General features: G+C 46.8%; 1 protein-coding gene across 3 annotated transcripts in view; it reads left to right on the forward strand.

The window, feature by feature from the left end:
• LOC102901088 (stimulated by retinoic acid gene 6 protein-like) overlaps positions 1–22,982 on the forward strand; it is a 64,656-nt gene that overhangs the window by 4,108 nt on the left and 37,566 nt on the right. The window contains exons 2-4 of one of the 3 annotated variants that reach the window (XM_045043022.1): positions 5,894–6,054; positions 11,646–11,782; positions 22,032–22,107. In XM_045043022.1, coding sequence (XP_044898957.1) covers positions 22,072–22,107 — 36 coding nt within the window. In that variant the 5' untranslated portion in view covers positions 5,894–6,054; positions 11,646–11,782; positions 22,032–22,071. The remainder of the gene's footprint in view (positions 1–5,893; positions 6,055–11,645; positions 11,783–22,031; positions 22,108–22,982) is intronic. The other 2 variants (XM_023242469.2, XM_045043023.1) reach the window with 2 other exon arrangements.

A 22,982-nucleotide genomic window follows, 5' to 3' on the forward strand; every position in this document is an offset into this window, starting at 1 on the left:
CCTAAACTGGTCCTTGAGGAGCCAGTAAAACGTTGTCTAGAGAGAGGGAAAGCTGTGTGGCTGAAAGCATGAAGACCAGAGAGAACACAGCCAGGAACGAGGAGAAGTCTCAGCCCAGCTGCGGTGCTGTGGAGAGTGCAGAGGCCAGGAAGGTCAGTGAGGGCCAGATCACTGTCCTGGCTCAGCCAGCTGAGAAGCTTGGAAACATGGAATCCAGGCCAGTAGCTCAGGCCTGTGTGGCTGTCTGACAGACTGACACTTTAAAGGTGTGGGGTGAAAAGGGATGGGAAATACGCACTGAACAATCAGAGGATAAGTCTTTGAGGAGAGTCCTTCCTGGTTCTCTGTTCTCTTCAGCATCTTTTCCCAGAGCTTCTACCAAACGCAAGGTTTGTGTTGTGGCCACCTGTGCACATTGCCACCTGGTGGACAATGCAGGGATTACAGACCTAGCAATAACATTCCTCATTCATTAGTTCCCCCTCTATACTTCCTAATAATTCAAATGAACCAACGTGCTGAGATAAAGCACTCTCGGTTAGGAGGAGAGAACAGAAATGGATGCAGATAATCACTGTGTGCTCAGAGGTATGAGTCTCCCTCCCTGAAGCAATGGGGTTCTTGAGGGAGATCAGGGAAGGCTTCACAGAGGTGATATCTGAGCTGGGTCAAGTAGGGAGAAAGGGTCTTTAGAGACCACCTCTGACATCCTCACTTCACAGAGGGGTGTTACTGAAGCACAGGATGGGAAGAAACTTACTCCAAGTTACAGAACCCTGCAGAACCAGAGCAGAGCTGGGGCGAGGACCCAGGTCTCTGGGTGTCCTGGCCCAGAACTCCTTTTCCAGTATGTGGTTTGCCTTCAGTTTAAATGGGTCCCTCTCCTGGTGCTATGGAAATAGCCTTTGCAGGGTCGGTCTGCTGCTCCGGGCTGTTCCTGCGCAGCTCCAGCCCAGCACCTTGACCCAGTCTGCCTTCTTGTGCAATAATTTCATTGTCTGCATTCCATCTGTGGTCAGTTGCAAAGCACCAAAACCTTCCTCAGGGAGGACACTGTTCTTGAGCCAAGATCTTGGCCAACATGGGAAGAGGGCCCAAGGTATGTCCCTAGAGCACCTATCCTCAGAGACTGGCACACTTCTTGGCACACAGGTACTTCGTAAATATTGTGACATGAATGAATGGGTGAGGGCAGGGTTGGCGGATGGTACCTGTGTGGTCAGTCCAGATATCCTGTGGACTTATCGAGAGTTGAGTCTAGTCCAGGAAGATACAGGCCAAAGTCACAAAGGTCACTGAATGCCCTGTTAAGGAGTTTGTCTTTATTCTACCAGCAGGAGGAGCCAGGCTTATTTGTGACAGAGAGGAGACAGGATCAGACTATAAATTTCATTTCATTCTTTTTCAAAGTGAGAAAAATTGTCCCTAGTCGGGGGTCATACCCGCTCCCAAAAGTCATCACTGTTACTTAATGAAGAAATTGCACTAGATCATCTGGATATCTGGGTTCTTCTGTTTCTAAATTTAATAATTAAGCTGTCCATATGTCTTTGGGATAAATAGAGGCTGTTCTGTGATAAGCTCCCAATGCTCAGGAAATAAGCATGGCCTTTGTGAGGTGCTGCTGGATTCCCTTCTGTCATGTCACCAGAACTCTGAACCCTGCTAAATACATGGTTGCAAGATAGTAAGTCTGTCTAACCTGGGTTCTTTCCTCACTCTCTGCCAACCGCAGCACCATTACGTAGCTCCCGAGAAAAGGTCTCTAGTGGAGTGCTATAGGGCTCTATTCTATTCAGGGTTTTTATCGATAACTTGGATGAACTCAGCAGAAGTATCCAAATGCCCTCAAACTTCAAAAGGGATAGATGTGTGTTGATGTGCATTGGATAGAAGAAGCAATATTCAGAAAGGTTGCATAAGTTAGAACGGTAGAGGGAAATCAGATGTTGAAATGTTGTACAATTAGACGTCAAGTTCTTTAGTTAGATTCAACACTAAAATGAAAAAATGTGAGGGAGGGTAAATTAAATCTATCATACAGGGTTGTGTCCAGGTTCAAAGGGGTCATGTCTGGAGCATCGTAATTCCTTAGAAACAGGTCCCTATTACTATGGATGAAATTTTGCTGAACTTGAGCATTTTAAAACAACTGTTTTAGTCTTTCTCCCACTTTAAAGTGGCTGCCTTCCCAGCCTCCCCAGGGCAGTTGGTGGCAATTCAGTAATGACCCTTCCTTAATAGTGTAAAGAGAGGATTGTAGAATTGAGGGAAACCACTATTATAATCCAAGAATTTAAAATACTCATTTGAAGCCCAGACACTGGAGCCGGGAAGCACCTGGAAGATGGGCTCTCCCGGAAGAGATAGCATCTCCTTGTGTCTGGAAGGAGCTCACTTTGCAGTTCTTTTCTCTGAACCATGTGGCATGAATGCACCAAGAACTGCTTCTTCCAGGGAAGGAGAGGGCCTTGTTTTCAAGGAAACACATTTCCAGTGTTTCTTTGTTTCTGGACATCCAATAACAGAGTTATATTGGACCCGATCCTCATATGTCTCTGACTTTTTCATTTTCCTTTCATTTTTTTCAATTTTGAGAATAAGCATTTACAAGGCCTCCCCTGTATCCCAGATGCATTGAACCAGATCTAGTCATGGCTTTAAAGCCACTATGATCTATGAGGGGAGCTGAGACTCAGACACAGTGACCTGTGATGTGACTGTATACTCTGCGTCCCAGTCAGTACCCAGCAGAGAGTAGGTGTCCCCAGGTGGCTGAGGTTCATTGAGTGCTTAATATGTGTCACGCACCCTCCTAAATGTTTTATGTGAATTAACCCATTTCAACTTCATATGACCATGCAGCATGAATACCTTATCTCAGATTAAACTGAAAATCAGAGAGGTTAACAGTAACTTGGTCAGAATTATCCAGCTAGGACCCAACGGAGCTGGCCCCAAAGTTCGCACTCAAAATCCCTGCAGCTGAGTGCTTCTCCATAAATATGTGTTACATAGCAAATAAAGAAGGCCTCCATATGTGCCATAAAAGAGATGTAGACCACATCAAGAAAAGGAAGATTACACCATAGTGACCAGGAGACACTTGGTGACAGATATTATGCTTGAACTAGGACTTACTGAACAAAAACTCTGGTGATAAGCAGGAGGGGGAGAAGGTGGTCCACGTAGGAGTGAAGAGATCAAACACATATGGCCTGAACTTGTCAGTTGTGGTGTCTGTTTGCTCCCTGCATGATCCTCTCCCACTCTACCATAGGTGATCAGACCAGGGGTGTTATGGACTGAATTATGTCCGCCCCTCCAATTCACATGTTGAAGCCCTAACCCCAGTATTTTAGGGTGTGTTTGAAGATTGGAACTTCTAAAGAAGTAGTTAAAATTAAAATGAGGCCATTAGGATGGGCCAAACCCAATCTGATTTGTGTCCTCCTAAGAAGAGGAAATTAAGACACCAGGGACACACAGGTACAGGGGAGAGGCCACGTGAGGACAGTGGGAAGGCAGCACTCTGCAAGCCAAACTGAGAGGCCTCAATAGAAACCAAACTTGCTGATACCTTGATCTTGGACACCTAGCTTCCAGAATTGTGAAAGAATAAATTTCTGTTGGGTAAGCCCCACTGTGTGGTGGTATTTTTTATGGCAGCCCTTAGCAAAGTAAGAAAGGGCTGTAAGACTGAACCAAAGACAGAAGAACGTAGACTGGCCTGTGACCTACTTGGGGATAAAGAGAAACTGGGGCAGAGCCTTTCTGTTATCGGTTAGAACTGGGGTACCCTGCAAAGGAGGGGGGTAGTCAGCAGTGGTGAGTTGAAGCCACAAGAGAGCAGAGACCATAAAAAAGCAAATGTGCTGAACCATGAAAGAGATTGAAGCAAAAATGCCAAAAGGAAGAGAGAGAGAGAGACGAGAAAGACCCCTCAGCCACGGGCGTGGAGGGACCGTTCCCAAGAGTGGCTTCAGTTTCTAGCCCATTCCCAGGTTGGGTCCCAAACCCCTGTGGGGGAGTATTAGGAAACCCAGCTGGCTAAAGGCAACTTGAGTGGACTCTGTTCCTTCTGAAAGATCCAGAGAAGTGTGAAAGGCTGTGTTTAGTGACAGATTGGCAACTCACAAAAAGTGTAATGTGTGCAGGAAACTAGTGGAGATCAGGCTGGAAAGGCAGGTTGAAGCAACTCCTTGGAAGGTTTGGAATGCCAGGGGCAGGAGTGCAGGCCATGGGAGGGCGCTTGGCAAGGGTGAGGAAGGTCCTTGTCTCCTAGTGTTGATGCAGGGCCCCAGGCTCCTTCTGCATTGTGGCTGCCCCATCCCGAACACCACCTCCTCCGAGCAGGCGGAAGGGAAAGGAGGAAGCCAGCCCTCCCACACAGAGGTGAAGGGATGGGTGAGAACCACTGGGAGGCAGAATGAATGGAGCGAGACCAGGGGAGGAGCCACAGAAAACTTATGGGGGATGAGAGCGTGGTGGGGCCATTACCTGGCCTAGGAGCTGATGGATGTGGTGAACTGACAGACGGGGACATCTGGGGTCTAGTTCCCGTTTGGCCTGGAAGACCATTTGGGAACAGTGTGGCCATTGAGAATCCATGGCCATTGTGGTAACTGGGAAATCTTAATTCATCCTCAGCAGCAAGAGGCATGCTCTGCCCCGATCAGGATGCAGCCACGCCTTATATTCCTGCATCTCTGTGTGTGTTATTTGGTTCTTGGTCCCGCTGACAAGTGCTTCACTCTTGCTCTGTGTCTCAAGGTCAGCCTCCCAAGACAGATGGTCTGCTGGGCAGAGTGTCCATCACAGATAATAGGTTGACATAGTTTATGACAGGCTGCTCTTGGGCCCGGCACCTGGTCCGGTGGGCAGTGCCCTGGGGCAGAGTCCTGTGGCACCAGGGCGTCTGCTCATGCCCTTGGCACAGCTCTGCGGGCATGGCAGGCTTTCTGAGGCTTGGCCAATCCCGTGAGTACACTTCCCCTCCTAAGCCTTAGTTTGCTTGCCCTTCAAATAAAGGACTTGGACCCCATGATGCTTACAAGCCCTCCATATTCTGTGCCGCATCAGCTAGGGCAACATTTGCTATAATGAATAAGCCCACGCTTGCTGGCTTATTGCAGTAGAACTTCATTTCTTGCTCACGGACCAGTGTGTGAGAGGACAGTTGGTGCAGAGGACAGATTCCTCTACATAGCGACTCAGGAACCCAGGCTCCTTCCATCCCATTGCTTTAGGGTGTTTGAGTCCAAAACCAGCAGATGGAGAAGAAGGTAGTAAAGACACACTTGCTTTGGCCCAGAAGTAACTCCTATCATCTCTGCTCACATTCCATTGGTGAGCCTTAGTCCCATGTCTGTTCCTAGATGCCGGGGCCTGGGGAGTGTGGCCCTGGCTGGACAGATGCTTCCAAGCAGCAGCCTCACTTTATGAAAAGGGAACAGGAATCCTGGTGGACAGCTAGCTGGTTCTGTTGCATGGGTGGGGTTCAGTTTTGAACTTGTCTCCAGCCTCTTCTCCCAGCAATGGGTGACCTTGTTTCCAAGGAGAATCTTGAAGCCCGTGGTCCTAGTTTCCCACTTTATTGCCTTGAGGCAGAGTCCTACTTTATTACCTGTCATAATTTTTATAGCTAGCCAAAGAGGCCTTTGCTGCTGGGCAAAGTTCTGATAGCTCAGGGGGCCCACTGCCCACACGAGGGGGCTAAAAGAGATAGCAAGTGTCCAGGAGAGAGGAAATAGGAGGGATGTTCCTGCTTTGCAGGAGAAGAGGAGGAAGGGCAGAAAAATAACCAGTTATGTTCTGAAACAAGGAAGAAGGCCGCCTGCCTGCTTCCATTTCTCTGGTAAATATTTGACTGGATGTTTGCCTTTTCTCTGAGGTTTTTGGGTGCTGTGAAGAGAACTGGGCAGAACACCAGAATATCAGAAGCAGTCAATAACCAAGAGGCCAGAGAAGCTCAAAGAACAATCCAGAGAAGGAGATCGCTCACTGGGACCACAGGCGGTGCTTTCCCACCAAGATGATTTCTGCAAACTCCAGGTGAGTTATCAGGTCACACGGGACACACAGGACACACAAGTCACACAGGACAACCACATGTTCATGGCAACTGTCTTCTTTGATGTCGGTGATTCATGGAAGCTGGGAGAAAGGCATAGGTTTAGTTGGTTTATAGGTTTAGTTAGGTTTATATGTGTGGGTTATATATATGTGGTTATAGTTGGTTTATAGGTTTAGTTAGGTTTATATGTGTGGGAAGAAACCATGGATGGGTTCCTGGGTCAATGAACAGGTTTCTGTTTATCTTCAGTTTGGAGCCAGAGTAGAATGGGAAGAGCCCAGATACGGTGTTGAAAGACCTGAGTTGGAATCCTGGCTCTGTAGTTTCTGGGAAATCTGAAAACCTCAGTTTCCTCACCTGTAAGTCAAGTGTAATATCCCCAGCTTTGTGAAGATCATGTGAAAAAAGAATGTGAAAGGATTTGAGGTCTGTGAAGTCCTGTACAAATGCCAGGAATTAAGAATTCTCACATTGAAACTTGTCTCCAGCCAAACATTGAAACTTAAATATTTAATTAAAAAAAATTTTTTTAATCTCACTTAAGTCTTAAAAGACCTGAAAAGACTAGCCCAAAATATGACAGAAAGTAGAACTGTCACTTTCTGGTGTTGTCGTGTGTCTGGTTAGATCGTCTAGGGATGCCATGGAGGGTGAGAGACAGAAGAGGCATCGTGGAAAGACAGACGGAGTCTAGACTGTCTAATGGGAGTCCCTTGGGAAAGCAGGTGAGGGTTTCCCCACTGTCTGCGGGTAGAGCTTCCTTCCTATGAAACCTTTCATGAGCCAGAATGCTATCAAGCCATTACGTGGAAACATTTTTAAGCATTCCCAGACCCCAAAAATAACCTCTCTTAGGCTTTTCTGTTGCCTTCGGACACATCTTGCCAACAGGTGCACAAAAATAGATGGAGATGAAGTACCAATGCTCACAGACAGTTCAAAGCTCTGGCGGCTTGGTGGAGATGCTGAGTGTGCTCCCTGGGGAAGGAGCTTGGTGGGACCCATCTCCCTACTGGGGTGCCTGCTGCTTCTATAATGGCTCGTTGTAAAACAAACACCGAACACTATTTTTGCTTTTGGCCTTTTCTCATAAAGGGGAAAATCCTCTTTGGATTTCTTTCGGTTAGTGAAAACAAGTAGTAGTGTATGTTGTTTATAAAAGCAAAGTGGCATAATGTAAACTTTTGAAAAGTGGGGCATACCTGTACCTGGAGTCCTGGGCACAGGGAAGGAGGGACAAAGCGTGAGGGCAGTGGGTGGAGAAGGACATGGGACAGGAAATAGACCAGAAGGTGGCCTGAAGGACAGGTGGACAGAAAGGAGAGTCAGCTAGGTGCTGGGGGACACGAATTAGGAAGCCTGAGGGCACTGGTCTCTTTCTCCCCTCATTCCAGCTGGGCTCCTTGGGCTGGGAGGGAAGGGCTAAGAGGGAGCAGGGGTGTGTCGCTGGATGTGGACTTCAGGAAGGTCCCTCTGGTCACAGGGTGGAGGAGGGATGAGGGGGCAGTGCGGGAGGTATGGGACGTGGCAGGGATTTGACCCTGAAGTCCAGGTGAGGGTGAGGGGAGCCTAGACTGTGGTGGTGGCTTTGGGGACGGAGACATGTCTGGATTCAGCAGGGACTGGAGGGTCTACCTGACAGGGCTTGATCTGGGGGTGTGTTGGAGAGTGTGCCTCTGCGTCTCTGGCTTGGCCTAATGGGTGGACAGTGGTGCCATTCCCGACATGAGGTTCCCTAAGGAGGAACAGATTGGCAGGACTGTTCAGTTGGGACATGTTAGGGTGGAGTGCCACGGGACATCCCACACAAGATGACCAGGAGGCAGGCAATTGGCTATATGGTCTGGACTCAGAATAAAAGTCTGAGCTGGACCCCGAGAATGTGGCCCACCCCATGGGCCCGGTACCATCTGGGCCCCGGACATTCTTTCAAAATCAGCCCCATGCCCTCCACGGCCTCCATGAACTCCTCCCAGGACCGCCTCTTTATCATGGTCATCTCCCCGGATCCCAGGCTGGCTTGTCCGGCTCTTCTTATAGGACAGGGCTCAGGCCTGAGCACATCATCCAGATTTGTCTGCCCAGTGAAGAGTAGGGGGTCACTGTGTTCTCTGAGGACCCCAGACACAGAACCTTTATCAATGTCTTCATGTAATTTTAATGTGTAAGTCTGTTTCCTGTTTAGAAAATATACAAAGGTTTCAAATTCCAGCTCTGCCACTTGCAAGCTGAGTGACTATGGGTATTTACTTCACCTCTCCAAAGCCTCAGTTTTCCCATCCATGAAGTGGGAATAATAGTCCTTGCTGCACAGGCTGTGAAAGGATTAAGTGAGATAATAATTATAAAACCGTAGCCCCATGCCTAGCACAGGATGAACCTTCAATAAACGGTACCTAATATTACTGTTATTTTATTAAGGGAGAAGAAATGAAAATGAACGTTGCTTTATTGGACGTTTAATAGAGTAGGGAGTACAAAAAGGGGCTTTTATCTTCTTCAGTCATACATTTTTTTGTGGCAACTCTCTCTGAACTTCTCAGACATGGGTGCAACCCCCCCCCCCATACTCACCGTCTGAAGCAGGGTGCCCAGCCAGGCTGACCATTCCTAGCTTTACAGTAAGCTCAAAATGAACGGGCAAGGTGAAAGCAGAGGAGAGGAAGCAGAGACCTGGACACAGAGGGACAAACAGGGGGGTCATGGGAGAAAATGGAATAAAGACCCAAAAGGCCAATTAATACCTCATCTCTGATCCTCACAGCTTCACGTTAGTATCTGTGTTTGAGTCCCCCTATGGACAAGTGACAGCCTGTTTCTGAACCTCGCTCTCTAAGGATCCAGCAAGACCTCGGGGATGAGAACGCTGTGTAGACCGTAAAGCCCCAATCTTCCCCATGGTGCCCGTAGCTTGGCACAGGGGACCATCCCATGGCTCATGCCCCAGTAGAGAGCTCTGTTCCCAACCTGGCCAAGCTGATTCTGTCTCTCTGAGACACTGGTGGACCCGGGGCACCCAGCCAGGGTGTCCAGCTTTTTTGTACAATGGCTTCTGTGTCTCTCAATAATGCTGGTGCTACCCTAGGAGAGTGCCCCCGGGCTCCCCTGGGGGCCAGGCTGCTGCTTGAAATCTACCTCTAGCTTGTGGAACAGCATCTGGGAGAAGCAGCTGCAGGGAAGGGGGATGCAGGCCTCAGTTAACAAGGCACCTTTCATACCCATTCTTTTAAAAAAATTTTCTTTAAAGTTTATTTATCTTGAGAGAGAGAGAGGGAGTGCTTGTGTGTGCACATGAATGGGAGAGGGGCAGAGAGAGATAGAAGGAGAGAAAATCCCAAGCAGGCTCTGCACTGTCAGTGAGAGCCCTATGGCAGGGCTCGATCCCATGAACCATGAGATCATGACCTGAGCCGAAATCAAGAGTCGGACGCTTAACTGACTGAGCCACCCAGGCACCCCCATACCCATTCTTTAAATAATACAGGGAAGTGATGGAATTCCACCCATTCCACAGACAAGCAACTGAGGCTTCAGAAGGACAAATGATTCACCCCAGGTTGCAAGTTCTTTGATTCCAAATCCCAGGCTCTTCCCTCCAGACAGATCTGAGGTCTCACTTGAGCATGAAAACACCCCATACATGCCCTCAAAAGGAGGTTACTGACCTAGGGCTGACCACTTCTAGTGGTACAACAAGGTCAAAATGAATGGGCACAGTCAAGGCCAAAGAGAAGGAAATGGATTTGGACACACAGAGGAGATAGCTCTGGGGAAAAAAATGGAATAAAAACAGGATGTGTATGTATTTCTCCTGATTCCCAGAGAGCCACAGAAATTGACAGAGGCAAAGCATCAAGGAGTAAGAGGGAATCACACAGAAGACACATAGGACTTTCTGGAAAGGCTGTCAGAGGCAGGCCTGAAGTGGGGTTGTGGGGCTGGGAAGAAAACAAGAGATCTGTCGGCAAGGTGGCTGCCTCTGTGGGTTTTATGATAGTCCTGGGCTTAATTTTATCTTATTTAAACAATTTAAAGTTTTAAAATTGGAAGTATGTATATTTATACAAAAGAAGAGGGACTAGTATATTAAACCCATGTACGTATTCCCATTGCCAAATTCCATGGCCAGTCTTGTTTCAGGGGCACCCCCTCTTCCAGGCAACCCAGCATCTCATCATGGATTTCAGTTTTGAAAGGAAGTTTGCTTTCCCCCATGGAATTCTAGAAGCTGTGCACAAATGACCCGCACACAAAGTCAACTCTTCACAAGCCCCCATGAGCCTCTTGTCTTCATCTGACAGAATCCACATTACCCTGGCCACAGGAGTGGAAAATTACATTGAAAGGTCCTAGAATGTGAGTCAGAAAGTACCTATGTGAGGGTCCACATTGCTAGGGTTCAAGTCCTGCTGGCTCCTCCACTTATTAGCTGAGTAGGCTTGGATGAGCTTCCTGATCATTCAGTGCCTCAGTTTTCTTATCTGTGAAATGGGCTGATAATAGTACCTCTGTCACAGGACTGTCAGGAGGATGAAGTTAGTTAATAAATGTGTAGCCCCTAAAGCATAGCTTGGGGCACAGTGGGCCCTTGAGAAATGTTATCTGTCCCTCTACCCACTTAGGGAACGTTAGTGAGCACCTACTGGTGCCACATGCTGAGCCAGGAGCTGGGCATGCGGAGATGCATGAGAAGGGTGTCCGTCCCCAGGGAGCCCCCCATCCAGTGGGGACACAGACCCAGGAAAAGACACTTCTAAGCAGTGGCCTGGGTGCTATGACAGTGGGCCGTGTCCCAAGCAGTTCAGCCTTCTCCATTCACAAGTGGCCAGACTGAGACCCACAGGCCCTCTGAGCCTAAGGAGCCAAGGCGCTCAGCAGCAGAGCCAGGTGGCCTGGAGGCAGTTGTTCCCGGCCAGTCCTCTTACATGAGGGTCTCAGAAGCGGGTGGGTCTAGAGGGCGGCGGGGCTGTTCTGGGCAAAGGTGCTGTGCTTTGGGTCACCCTGCTAGCAGCATGGAAATGGGAGACGGGTCATGGGGTCAGGCGTGGGCAGCTGCCATGGCTACTGGTTAACCAGGTGAAGGACTTCGATTCAGCTGACTGCAGGGTCAGGGGCCAAGGGCAGAAGAGTCCCCGACACCCCGGTGCCTCGCGGGGGGCCAGGCTGGCTGCCCGTGCCATGCACTGGATTGGGAAGGGCTGGCAGCAGACTCTCCAGGGACAGAGGAGCAGACAGGGTCTGGGGTCTGAGGAGGTAGAAATGGAGCCTGGGAGAGTTCCTTTTCAGCCCAACATAAGGCAAATCCCTTATCTTTGGTCAGAGCTGTGCAGAAGTGGGAAGGGGATGGAAAAGAAGATCAGTTCTCATTGAGCATGAGGCGAGCACTTGACTCTCACTGTGTCTGATCATCAGGCAGCCTGGAAAGGAGGCATTAGATCCACTTTCAGGAGGAGGAGAGTAAGGCCCGGAGAAGGCATGGCTCACCCACCATCACACGGCTGCTGGGGGGTGGGGGGAGGGGGCTGGGCTCGCTCTCAGGTCTGCCTGGCTCCCTGTGCTTTTCCTCTAGGCCCCGTGAGATGGAAGGGTTGGAGAGGATTCCTACCCCTGGAAGTGCTGCCCGAGTGTGGGTGTGGGGCTGGGGAACGTCCTAAAAGGCATTCAAGCATCTGAAGGGGCTGGATTCCAGAGCTTCTAGGTGACCAGGTGGGTGTCTGTGATCCTGACTGAGTGGATGAATGTTCTATCTCAGGGGTGGACAGGAGGCAGCTGTGCCATACGCGTGTCCACCGCACCCAGCACTGCCGGTTTCTCAGTCTCCCTCCCCTCCTCCCCCTTCTTTCCTTCCTTCCTTCCTTCCTTCCTTCCTTCCTTCCTTCCTTCCTTCCTTCCTTCCTTCCTTCCTTCCTTCTTTCCGTCTTTTCACTCATTCATTCATTCATTCATTCGGCACCTACTTGGATTTGTTATGTATGTACCTGTCCCAAGTCAGAAGCTGGGGGTAGGGCTGGAGTGGAAGATGGTTGGAATTTAAAGCTGAGCGAAATGCTTCTTGCTTTGGAACAGCCCAGGCTAAAAGTGAAAGCCGAGGCCTGAAGAAGGCCCCTGCAGCAGGAAGTGATGAGTGCCAGAGAGCGATGAGGCTAAGGAGTGGGGGTGGGGGGTCCTTCCCAAAGAGGCTGGAGGGACGGACTCTGGCACCAGGGAGACGAGCCAGGGCAGGAGGCTGGTGCAACACCCCTAAGGGCAGGTGATAAGGGCTAAAGAGTTTCCAGATGACCTCACCTGCTGTTACACGTCAGAGCAAGGCCTGGTGTTTGGGAACCCCTCCGTACAAGGACAAATACTTGCAGAAGGTGCAGTGAGTCAGAGGCCTTCGGGGATGGTGCGCCCCGGGCCCGGCAATCACCTCATGGTCAGGGTTTCAAACGGCTGATGGACAACCATTAGTGGGCTGTAAAATTAATTTAACGGTTATGACCAGCACTTTACAAAATGGAATGGACCAGAACAAAATGAATAGAATTGAATCAGATTAAAAATAGTAGAGGATATGAAGGGTATTGTGTTACGAAAATTTGTTCTGCATGTTTGTGCACGGCTGTGTGTACACGCACACACATGAACTGGGTCATGGCTATAGTGTGTACTTGACCACAGCTATGGCTCGTAGTCAGAAAACTTAAGAACACTGAACGGGGCCAAACTCCTCATTTTGCAGAGCATGGGAGAAGAGGGTTGGTTGGAGCACTGGCTCTGTCCTGTGTTTTTTCCTCTAAACTTACCTTTCTCCCAAAGCTTAGTTTATATTCAGACCAGTTTACAAACTTGAACAGCCTCCTTATTTTTGTCTGTGCCCAGAGCCAGGGCCACATCTGCCCAGCGGTGTGCCAGGAATGTGTAACAACTGGCTGTCTGAGAAAAATACGTATATATATTTAATATAAATTATACTGATGTAATGGATGTATCACACAACTCACAGGTAATGAGATATACAATGCTCTTTATTACAGGTTCCATAGAATCAATTAATTCTTGCGGAATGCTTTCATCGATTTTTACTCAACTCTTTTATCTATAGCCAACCTGTAGTTGACGAATGAGCATAGTTTCAACATGAATGTTATTTGATATTTTTGTTTACACTAATGAGTAAGACAAATGTGAAACAATGAAGGCAAGGGTTAGGTCAAAACTTCCCTCATTCATCAATCGAGAGAAACCATTTCCTAGATAGGATAAGAGTTTTTGAATTCTGGGAGAATACTTCTTCAATTTTTTTTTCCTGTTATTCACAGTGTAATAGCTACAAACATAGGTTTAAATGTAATCTGCATTATTAACATTTTCTCTGTCACTTTTTTTAAATGTTTATTTATTTTTGAGAGAGAGGGAGAGTGCACGCAGGGTGGGGGGCAGAGACAGAGAGGGAGAGAGAGAATCCCAAGCAAGCTCTGCACCGTCAGCGCGGAGCCTGATGCGGGGCTCGAACTCACGAACTGTGAGATCACGACCTGTGTGGAAACCAAGAGTCAGACACTTAACCGACTGAGCCACCCAGGTGCCCCTTCTCTGTCACTTTATAGACAATCTACAAAACAATAAAGCAAGCCCTGATTTGCAGTGTCTGGCCTATTTGCATGGTGTAAATATTCCTGCTGTGGCCAGTTTCAAGGTGCATACATGAAGTTGCTGAATATGGGTGTGGAAAGAGATAACTCAGTAGCACGCCATAACATAGTTTCCATCATACACATGCAAGAGATGTAAATAACTTCAGGAGCATAGATAATAGTATAATAATTAGAAAGTGATGGGTTCTCAAGGGATACAGGAGTACTGATGCATAGGGGCACTAGCACCCCAATGTTTATAGCAGCACTCTCAACAATAGCCAAATTATGGAAAGAGCCTAAATGTCCATCAACTGATGAATGGATAAAGAAATTGTGGTTTATATACACATTGGAGTACTACAGGGCAATGAGAAAGAACAAAATATGGCCCTTTGTAGCAACGTGGATGGAACCGGAGAGTGTGATGCTAAGTGAAATAAGCCATGCAGAGAAAGACAGATACCATATGGTTTCACTCTTATGTGGATCCTGAGAAACTTAACAGAAACCCATGGGGGGAAGGAAAAAAAAAAAGAGGTTAGAGTGGGAGAGAGCCAAAGCATAAGAGACTCTTAAAAATTGAGAACAAACTGAGGGTTGATGGGAGGTGGGAGGGAGGGGAGGGTGGTGATGGGTATTGAGGAGGGCACCTTCTGGGATGAGCACTGGGTGTTGTATGGAAGCCAATTTGACAATAAATTTCATATATTGAAAAAAAAAATAAAGACATCACCAAAATAAAAAAAAAAAAGTGATGGGTTTTGAATCTTTGCTACCTTTCTTTTTAGTATAACTTATTTAATTATAAGTTTACATAATTTAGTTTTTAACAATGCTGGTGTTTCACAATGGGCCTGCGAAATTCCTGATAAGGTGATTCAAGCCAGCCTGAGCACACTATTACATCTGCCTGGAACTCTCAGGCAGGATGGCAAGGAGGCTGGGCACCAGGGGATTGATGAGATTCCCAGAGGTGGGTCAGGGTGGCCCAGGAGTGGACAGCCCAACACACAGACTACTGCATTGCTGGAGGTGTCACAGGACAGGCAGGCACCCACACACACACAAACACATGCAACATACATGCACACACACCTCTTCCTCCTTCCCTAATCCTTCTCTGTGCTGAGCACCAAGGTCCTGCAGCTGCCTGCCCACAAGGTGCCTGAACTCACTGAGTTTCACCTGAAATAGTCCTGGGCGTCCTGACTTTTTCTGCTCACTGGCCCTCTCTGGGCCTCAGTTTCCTCAGGGAAGTTCCCTTGGAATGTTTTTTTTTTTTTAATTTTTTTTAATGTTTATTTATTATTGAGAGACAGAGAGAGACAGAGCATGAGCAGGGGAGGGGCCGAGAGAGAGGGAGACACAGAATCTGAAGCAGGCTCCAGGCTCTGAGCTGTCAGCACAGAGCCCAATGTGGGGCTCGAACTCACGAATAGTGAGATCATGACCTGAGCTGAAGTCGGGCACTCAACTGACTGAGCCACCCAGGTGCCCCTGAATGTGTGTTTTTTTTAAATTTAAGTTCAAGTTAGTTAACTTATAGTGTAGTATTGGCTTCAGAAGTAGAATTTAGTGATTCAACAGTTACATATAACACCCAGTGCTCATCCCAATAAGTGTCTTCCTTAATGCCCGTCACCCAGTTAGCCCATCCCCTACCCACCTCCCTCCATCAACCCTCAGTTTGTTCCCTGTATTTAAGAGCCTCTTAGGGTTTGTCTGCCTCTCAGCAGACATTCCTGAGCCTCTCCGTGCCAGGCACTGGGCTGACCTTAGGAATCAGAGATGAGTCTGTGGGGTGTGAAACCTCTCCTGGCTTCAGTTCCTTGTTTTACAAAGGAGATAACACAACCTGCCTCACGAGATTCGTGCAAGAATTAGAGAATCTAAAATGGCAGAATTCCTAGGCCATAGTGACACATATTAAAGTGACATCCATTAAGGAAAGCTGTTATCATATGTTTAACTTACGACTATGGAAGGATAATGTTGGGGCCAAAGGAAGCAAAAGGATTGTGGGGCAGAGACGCCCCCGCCACAGGCAGGGGATCAGTAGGGGGGTGTTGGAGACAGGAGCTGGGAATTCAGATGACCCGTCATCTAGATGCACCAGCTGTATAGCACACCTCAGATTGGCCATCACAGCATTTTATTAATTAAGTAGTATTTTAATTAATGAAGGGCACCTGGGTGTCTCAGTTGGTTAAGCATCTGACTTTGGCTCAGGTCAGAATCTCCCAGCTCGTGAGTTGGAGCCTCATGTAAGGCTCTCTGCTATCAGCACAGACAGAGCCTGCTTCGGATTCTCTGTCTTCTTCTCTCTCTGCCCCTCCCCCACTAGCTCGTGCGCCCTCTCTCGCTCTCTCAAAAATAAACATTTTTCAAAAAGGAATCTTTTAACTAATGAAAGATGTGTAATTTGTACCACCCCAAACCATACATGTTTTCACTTTATGCTGGTTTCACACCCTTCTTTACCTCAGAATGGTGTTTTATGGCTTAGGAACTACCTTTAGTCTTTCCCTGATTACAGAGCGACCTGTTCATTCATTCAGCACGTGTTTATTGCCTCTACTTTGTGCCAGGCACTGTTCTAAGCTCTCCCAATAGATGGACACAGCTGTCAAGCCGCATATCTCTGTGTACTGCAATTCAGAAAAAATCATAAAAAGTCAGTCGAATGACCTCAAATGCCACTGCCCAGAGATGACCACTCTTCACAACTTGGGATCAAGAAAGAATTTTCTTTCACTTTATGGTATATCATAAACACATTTCCAAGGCATCATCCATGGAAAGCAGATCTTCTGCGTTTGGGGGTTTTGTCTCGGGGCTGCCCTGTAGGTGTTGTCCACCCTTCAGCATTCCTGCCCCACCAGCCCTGGACCCACCAGGAAGCAGCATGAGTAGTAAAGACCAGGGAAGGGGCCTCAGTGGCTTTTGAACTTGGGTTGACTGCAGTATGTTTCATATGCTCACTGCAGTGGCTGCTGGAGAGGAAGTGCAGCCCAGGGGTTTCAGACTATGCAGCTGGGGCCCCTTAGAGGGCAGCACTGTCCACCCTCCTGGAGCTCACCTGTTTCCAGCTGCTGCCCACTCTCCACCCCTGCCAGCAGGACGCAGACCAGGCGGTGACTCTGCACAGGCAGTCACCCATCCAGAGGAGTCTGACGGACCTGTTATACCCACACAGAGATTTCCTTTCTTTAGTAAATGCATTTTCTTTCCTTGATTGAAGAAATCAAGTTTAGTCAGATCCCATTTTTGCTTAAAATTATAGAGGTTATAAACACGCATAGTTATGGAAGGAGAAGGGACTTTTATTTACTACTTTATACATTGGTAGACATTTTGAGTGTTTTACAATGAGCGTATATTACATTTCAAACATTATACACACACAGAGTGTGTGACAGAGTGAGGGATAGAGAGAGAGAAAGAGAGCAAGAATCTGGGCATTCTAGTACATATCTTTAGGCACCTCTCTGAGTATTTCCCTAGCTTATATTTTTCAGAAGTAGGATTCCTTAATGTGGAATTGCCATATTTTGAAAAGTTCTTCATGTATATGTTGCAAAATTAATCCTCAGAATGTTTATACCAGTTTATACTCTTACTACCAGGAAATGGATACTAACTTGTTTTAATCTTCAGTAATGCTAGGTAGTATTTCAATAATTCTCAATTTAATAGATAAGACAACACTTTATCTTAATTTCTACTGTTATTACTAGTTGCAATTTTAAGAACTTATCATGCATTTGTTGTTTTTTTTAAATTTTTTTTTAACGTTTTATTTATTTTTGAGACAGAGAGAGACAGAGCATGAACGGGGGAGGGGCAGAGAGAGAGGGAGACACAGAATCGGAAACAGGCTCCAGGCTCTGAGCCATCAGCCCAGAGCCCGACGCGGGGCTCGAACTCACGGACCGCGAGATCGTGACCTGAGCTGAAGTCAGCTGCTTAATCGACTGAGCCACCCAGGCGCCCCAAGAACTTATCACGCATTTGTATCTCGTCTTTGTTAGTGGCTTACTATTCTTTGGACATTTTTGTTCTTGTGGTGTTTCTCTTCTAGTCTCAATTTTATTTTTTTCTCTTCCTGTAGTTTGTTGGAGCGATTGAATTTTCTTTTTTTCATAGATACTCTTTAATGTACGTTTTACACTGTATTTGTATTCCTCCGGCAATTCCCTGTGTGCTTTTAACATACTTACCTAGAACTGCATTTTTCTTATAAAGCCCAGAAAGAGAAAACAGGTTTCTCCATCATCCTGCTAAACAGGAGAATGTGATCCTGCTGTTCTCTCTGCATCCACACCTGGCCTCAGCTCGCCCCTTCCCCCATGGGATTTTACCTCCAAATTGGCATTTCACACATTTTGTTTCACAATGACTACTTACCTAGATATTTAACAAGATATTTTACTCATTTCTGTGTTGGCTGTTGCCTTACATCCTTCTTCTTCCTAGACTCCTTTCTTTCTTTCTTTTTTAAAAATTAATTAATTAATTAATTAATTTTTTAAACTTACATCCAAGTTAGTTAGCATATGGTGCAACAATGATTTCAGGAGTAGATTCCTTAAGCCCCTTACCCATTTAGTCCATCCCCCCCCCCCACAGCCCCTCTAGCAACCCTCTGTTTGTTCTCTATATTTAAGAGTCTCTTATGTTTTGTTCCCCCCCCCCCCGTTTTCATATTATATTTGCTTCCCTTCCCTTATGTTCATCTGTTTTGTATCTTAAATTCCTCATATGAGTGAGGTCGTATGACATTTGTCTTTTTCTGACTAATTTTATTTAGCATAATACCCTCCAGTTCCATCCACATAGTTGCAAATGGTAAGATTTCATTCTTTTTGATTGCTGAGTAATACCCCATTGTATATATATACCGCATCTTCTTTATTCATTCATCTGTCGATGGACATTTGGGCTCTTTCCATAATTTGGCTATTGTTGATAGTGCTGCTGTAAACATGGGGTGCATGTGTCCCTTCGAAACAGCACACCTATATCTCTTGGATAAATACCTCATAGTGCAATTGCTGGGTCATAGGGTAGTTCTATTTTTAGTTTTTTGAGGAACTGCTATACTGTTCTCCAGAGTGGCTGTACCAGTTTGCATTCCTACCAGCAATGCAAAAGAGATCCTCTTTCTCTTCATCCTCACCAACATCTGTGGTTGCCTGAGTTGTTAATGTTAGCCATTCTGACAGGTGTGAGGTGGTATCTCATTGTGGTTTTGATCTGTATTTCCCTGATGATGAGTGATGTTGAGCATTTTTTCATGTGTCGGTTGGCCATCTGGATGTCTTCTTTGGAAAAATGTCTATTCATGTCTTTTGCCCATTTCTTCACTGGATTATTTTTTTTTGGGTGTTGAGTTTGGTAAGTTCTTTATAGATTTTGGATACTAGCCCTTTATCTTATATGTCATTTGCAAATATCTTCTCCCATTCTGTCAGTTGCCTTTTAGTTTTGCTGATTGTTTTCTTTGCTGTGCAGAAGCTTTTTATTTTGATGAGGTCCCAGTAGTTCATTTTTGCTTTTTTTCCCTTGCCTCCAGAGACGTGTTGAGTAAGAAGTTGCTGTGGCCGAGGTCAAAGAGGTTTTTTGCCTGCTTTCTCTTTGAGGATTTTGATGGCTTCCTGTCTTACATTGAGGTCTTTCATCCATTTTGAGTTTATTTTTGTGTATGGTGTAAGAAAGTGGTTCAGATTCATTCTTATGCATGTCGCTGTCCAGTTTTTCCAGCACCATTTGCTGAAGAGACTGTCTTTGTTCCATTGGATATTCTTTCCTGCTTTGTTAAAGATTAGTTGGCCATACATTTGTGGGTCCATTTCTGGGATCTCTATTCTGTTCCATTGATCTGAGTGTCTCTTTTTGTGCCAGTACCATACTGTCTTGATGATTACAGCTTTGTAATACATCTTGAAGTCTGGGATTGCGATGCCTCCAGCTTCGGTTGTAGAGTCCTCTTTCTTATTTCTTGAGAATTTCCTCCATTGTTTTTTTCCAGAGAAGGTCTTTTGAGTCCTTGTATGTCTAAGAATGTTATCTATGTGTAAAGATATATATTTATTTAAATGTATATTTACTTAGAATCCTGTGCTCAGGGATTTTTTTTTTTTTGCCTGCTATTGCTTTTTGCACCCCTCTATTTCCTCATAGATTTATGCTTCTTTTTAAAAATTTTTTTTTAATTTTAATTAATTTTGAGAGAGAGAGAGAGCACAAGTGGGAGAGAGGGGCAAAGGGAGAGAGAGAGAGAGAGAGAGAGAGAGAGAGAGAGAGAATCTTAAGCAGGCTCCACACTCAGTGCAGAGCCCAATACAGTGCTTGATCCCATGATATTGGAATCATGACCTGAGCCGAAATCAAGGGTCCCATCTTAACCAACTGAGCCACCCAGGTGCTCCTAGATTTATGCTTCTACAGGATTTCCTGTAACAATGACCTCAGAGAGGTTCCATATTAACTTCATCTCCTCAGGAATAAGTTCCTCTTTCTTGAATTTTTGACTCCCTTTTGTGGTGTTATCTTTCCTCAAATGTTTGATGGCTCTTGATTGTGTGCTCATCTTTGTGACTGAGCTGGCCACTGGGGTACCCGCTTTGTGGAGGGTGGCTAGTCCTAAGTCTGCTGTCAGGGCAGTGGGATGGAGGTGGTACCGCTAGGTGGGGTGCCTCAGGGGCTGTCTGGAAGCTGAAGCTTCTGGCCCCTTGCAGGACCATCTGTGTGATCCAGAGCACTGCCCCCCCACCTCTGACCCATATACACTACTCTTGGGGACAACACCTATTGCCTCTGACTGGTCAGCAGGGGTGGGAAGACAGTTGGGTCTCTGTGAGACCCCAGTTCATCATTCCATGGGCTGCTGACAACCCTGTCCTGTTACACTGTGAGTGTAGAACCTTTTGTTGTGTGGCCCCACAGTCTGTGGCCTCATTGACTCACTCCTTTTCTCTTTGTTTTAGTCCCAGTTGCTCTCCATCATTCGGGGTCTTCCCATAGTTTCTGTGCCCCCAATAGATACCCTTCTTGCTTTCAAAATCTGTTTTCTTTCTTTTTTTAAAAAAAATAACATCTTGGGGCACCTGGGTGGCCCAGTCATTTGGGCTTCTGACTATTGATTTCAGCTGAGATCATGATCTCACGGTTCATGGGTTCGAGCCCCGCATCAGGCTCTGTGCTGGCAGTATGGAGCCTGCTTGGGATTCTCTCTCTCCCTCTCCCTCTGCCTCTCCCCACTCATGTGTTTTCTCTCTCTCTCTCAAAATAAATAAACTTAAAAAAATTAAAAAATAACATCTTTATCATTTTGAGGGTTTCATATAGGATGGGGAGACTGATGCATGTTCTCAGTGTACCTTCCTAAAAGCAGAAGTGTGAGCCTTACAGTTCTATCACATTTCTAATGGCCTGAGTTCCTGCACCTTCTCCACTGCTTCTAGGGTCTTTCAGACCTATGGTTAGACATAACTGGGGAATACTGGGGTTTTAAAAGAACTCCGGCGTGGGGGTATGCCCTGCTCACGGGTTCCCCAGAGGAGTGGTCTTCCCTGAGACTTCTGAGGGAAAGGCAGGAGCTGGCAGGGGAATGGGGCCCAGGAGATGGCCGACGTGCTGCAGAGGTGGGAGACAGAGTCAGCACAGGTCTGCAGGTCCCGGTGAGCACGTAGACAGGGTGTATTGGAGTCTGAGCAGCAAGAACAGAGTTTACTAGGCACTGAGTCAGTGTTCTTCTCAAATTGATACTGGTTGCATAGTACATGATCATGTACTATGATCAAAGTACTTCTGAATAAAATAGAAGTCTTTTTGTTCCTGGTGCCTGGGTGGCTCAGTCTGTTGAGTGTCCAACTTTGAAGCCTGCTTCGGATTCTGTGTCTCCCTCTCTCTCTGCCCCTCTTCCACTTGTTGTCTTCTCTCTCTCTCTCTCTCTCTCTCTCTCTCTCTCTCTCAAAAATAAATAAAAATTAAAAAATAAAATAACAAATACAAAGATCAGATGATTGGGGTGCCTGGGTAGCTCAGTCAGTTGAGCATCTGACTCTTGATTTCAGCTCAGGTTGTGATCCCAGGGTTGTGAGATCGAGCCCTGTGTCAGGATTCTCTCTCTCCCTCTCTGTCTGGCCCTCCCCCTTCTCCCTCTGCCTCTCTGTCTCTGTCTCTGTCTCTGTCTCTGTCTCTCTTTCAGAAAACAAGATAAGATGATCTTAGTGGTGAATAAGCTGAACTCCTGACAGTGATGCTCAGTGCTGATGGGTCAATGCCTGCGGCAGTGACTGATGATGTGAATGTGTTTTTTGGCTGTTTTTCAGAACGAGGCAGCTAAATGGCACCTGTGTCAGCTCAGTGGACATGGAGCTCTTCCTCCATTACTCCCTCATCCCATCAGTAAGTAAAGGCAGAGGAGAGCAAGGAGCGGAAAGGAGGGGAATTAGGTCCCTCCCATACACAGACTCCCCAAAGGGCCTGAATAGGTCAGCAGAGAGACATCAACTGAATTTCCTTGACTTGCTTTCTTATATTATGCACCAAAAAACAGGCGGAGGAAGGCTTTTAACGGCTGAACAGTCAAGGACACTGGTTTTTTAGGGATTCAAAAAAGGCTCTTCTAAGGAAGCAATGACAGCTGAGGTCTGTTGGAAGATGTAGTCAAGAGCCTTTCAAGCAGAGAGGAGAGCATGTGCAAAGGCCCTGTGGAGGAGGGGAACGGAGAGTGTGAGGAGCCAAGAGGGCTGGCGTGGCTGGAGTGGAGAGCTGAGGTAGAGTTTTCTGGGAGGTGAGTGGGCCTGGGCCAGGTGGAGCCCTCTGGGGCTCTGTGTGAAGGAGTGGTGTCTGCATTCTAAGTGCAGTGGGAAGTAACTGGAGTTTTCCAGCGTGGAGCTTATGTGATCAGTATTCTGTTTTGAAATGATCACTCTTGTTGCATTGTGGGGATCAAGGTGGAGGTGGGCCAGAGAGGAGACGGTTCAGATTTTAGCTCATCCTGGATGGGTGGTGGTCAGCTCAAGATGTTTGGGAGTAAGACAGTAGGACTAGCTAATGCATTGGATAGAGTAGTTAGGGAGAGGAGGGGTTGAGGACAACGTGGGTTTCTAACTTGCATGGCCAGAAGGATGGCAGTGTCTGTCATTCACTAGTTAAGGAGAACCAGAAGAGATCTGGGTTTGGGGTGGATGAAGACAGGGCAGGGAGCCAAATCGTGAGTTCCATTTAAGACATACTGAATTTAAGAAGTGCCAACTCTGTAGTTAGATGAATAGCTG

Source organism: Felis catus, chromosome D4, assembly GCF_018350175.1.
Source record: "Felis catus isolate Fca126 chromosome D4, F.catus_Fca126_mat1.0, whole genome shotgun sequence".
NCBI lineage: Eukaryota > Metazoa > Chordata > Mammalia > Carnivora > Felidae > Felis > Felis catus.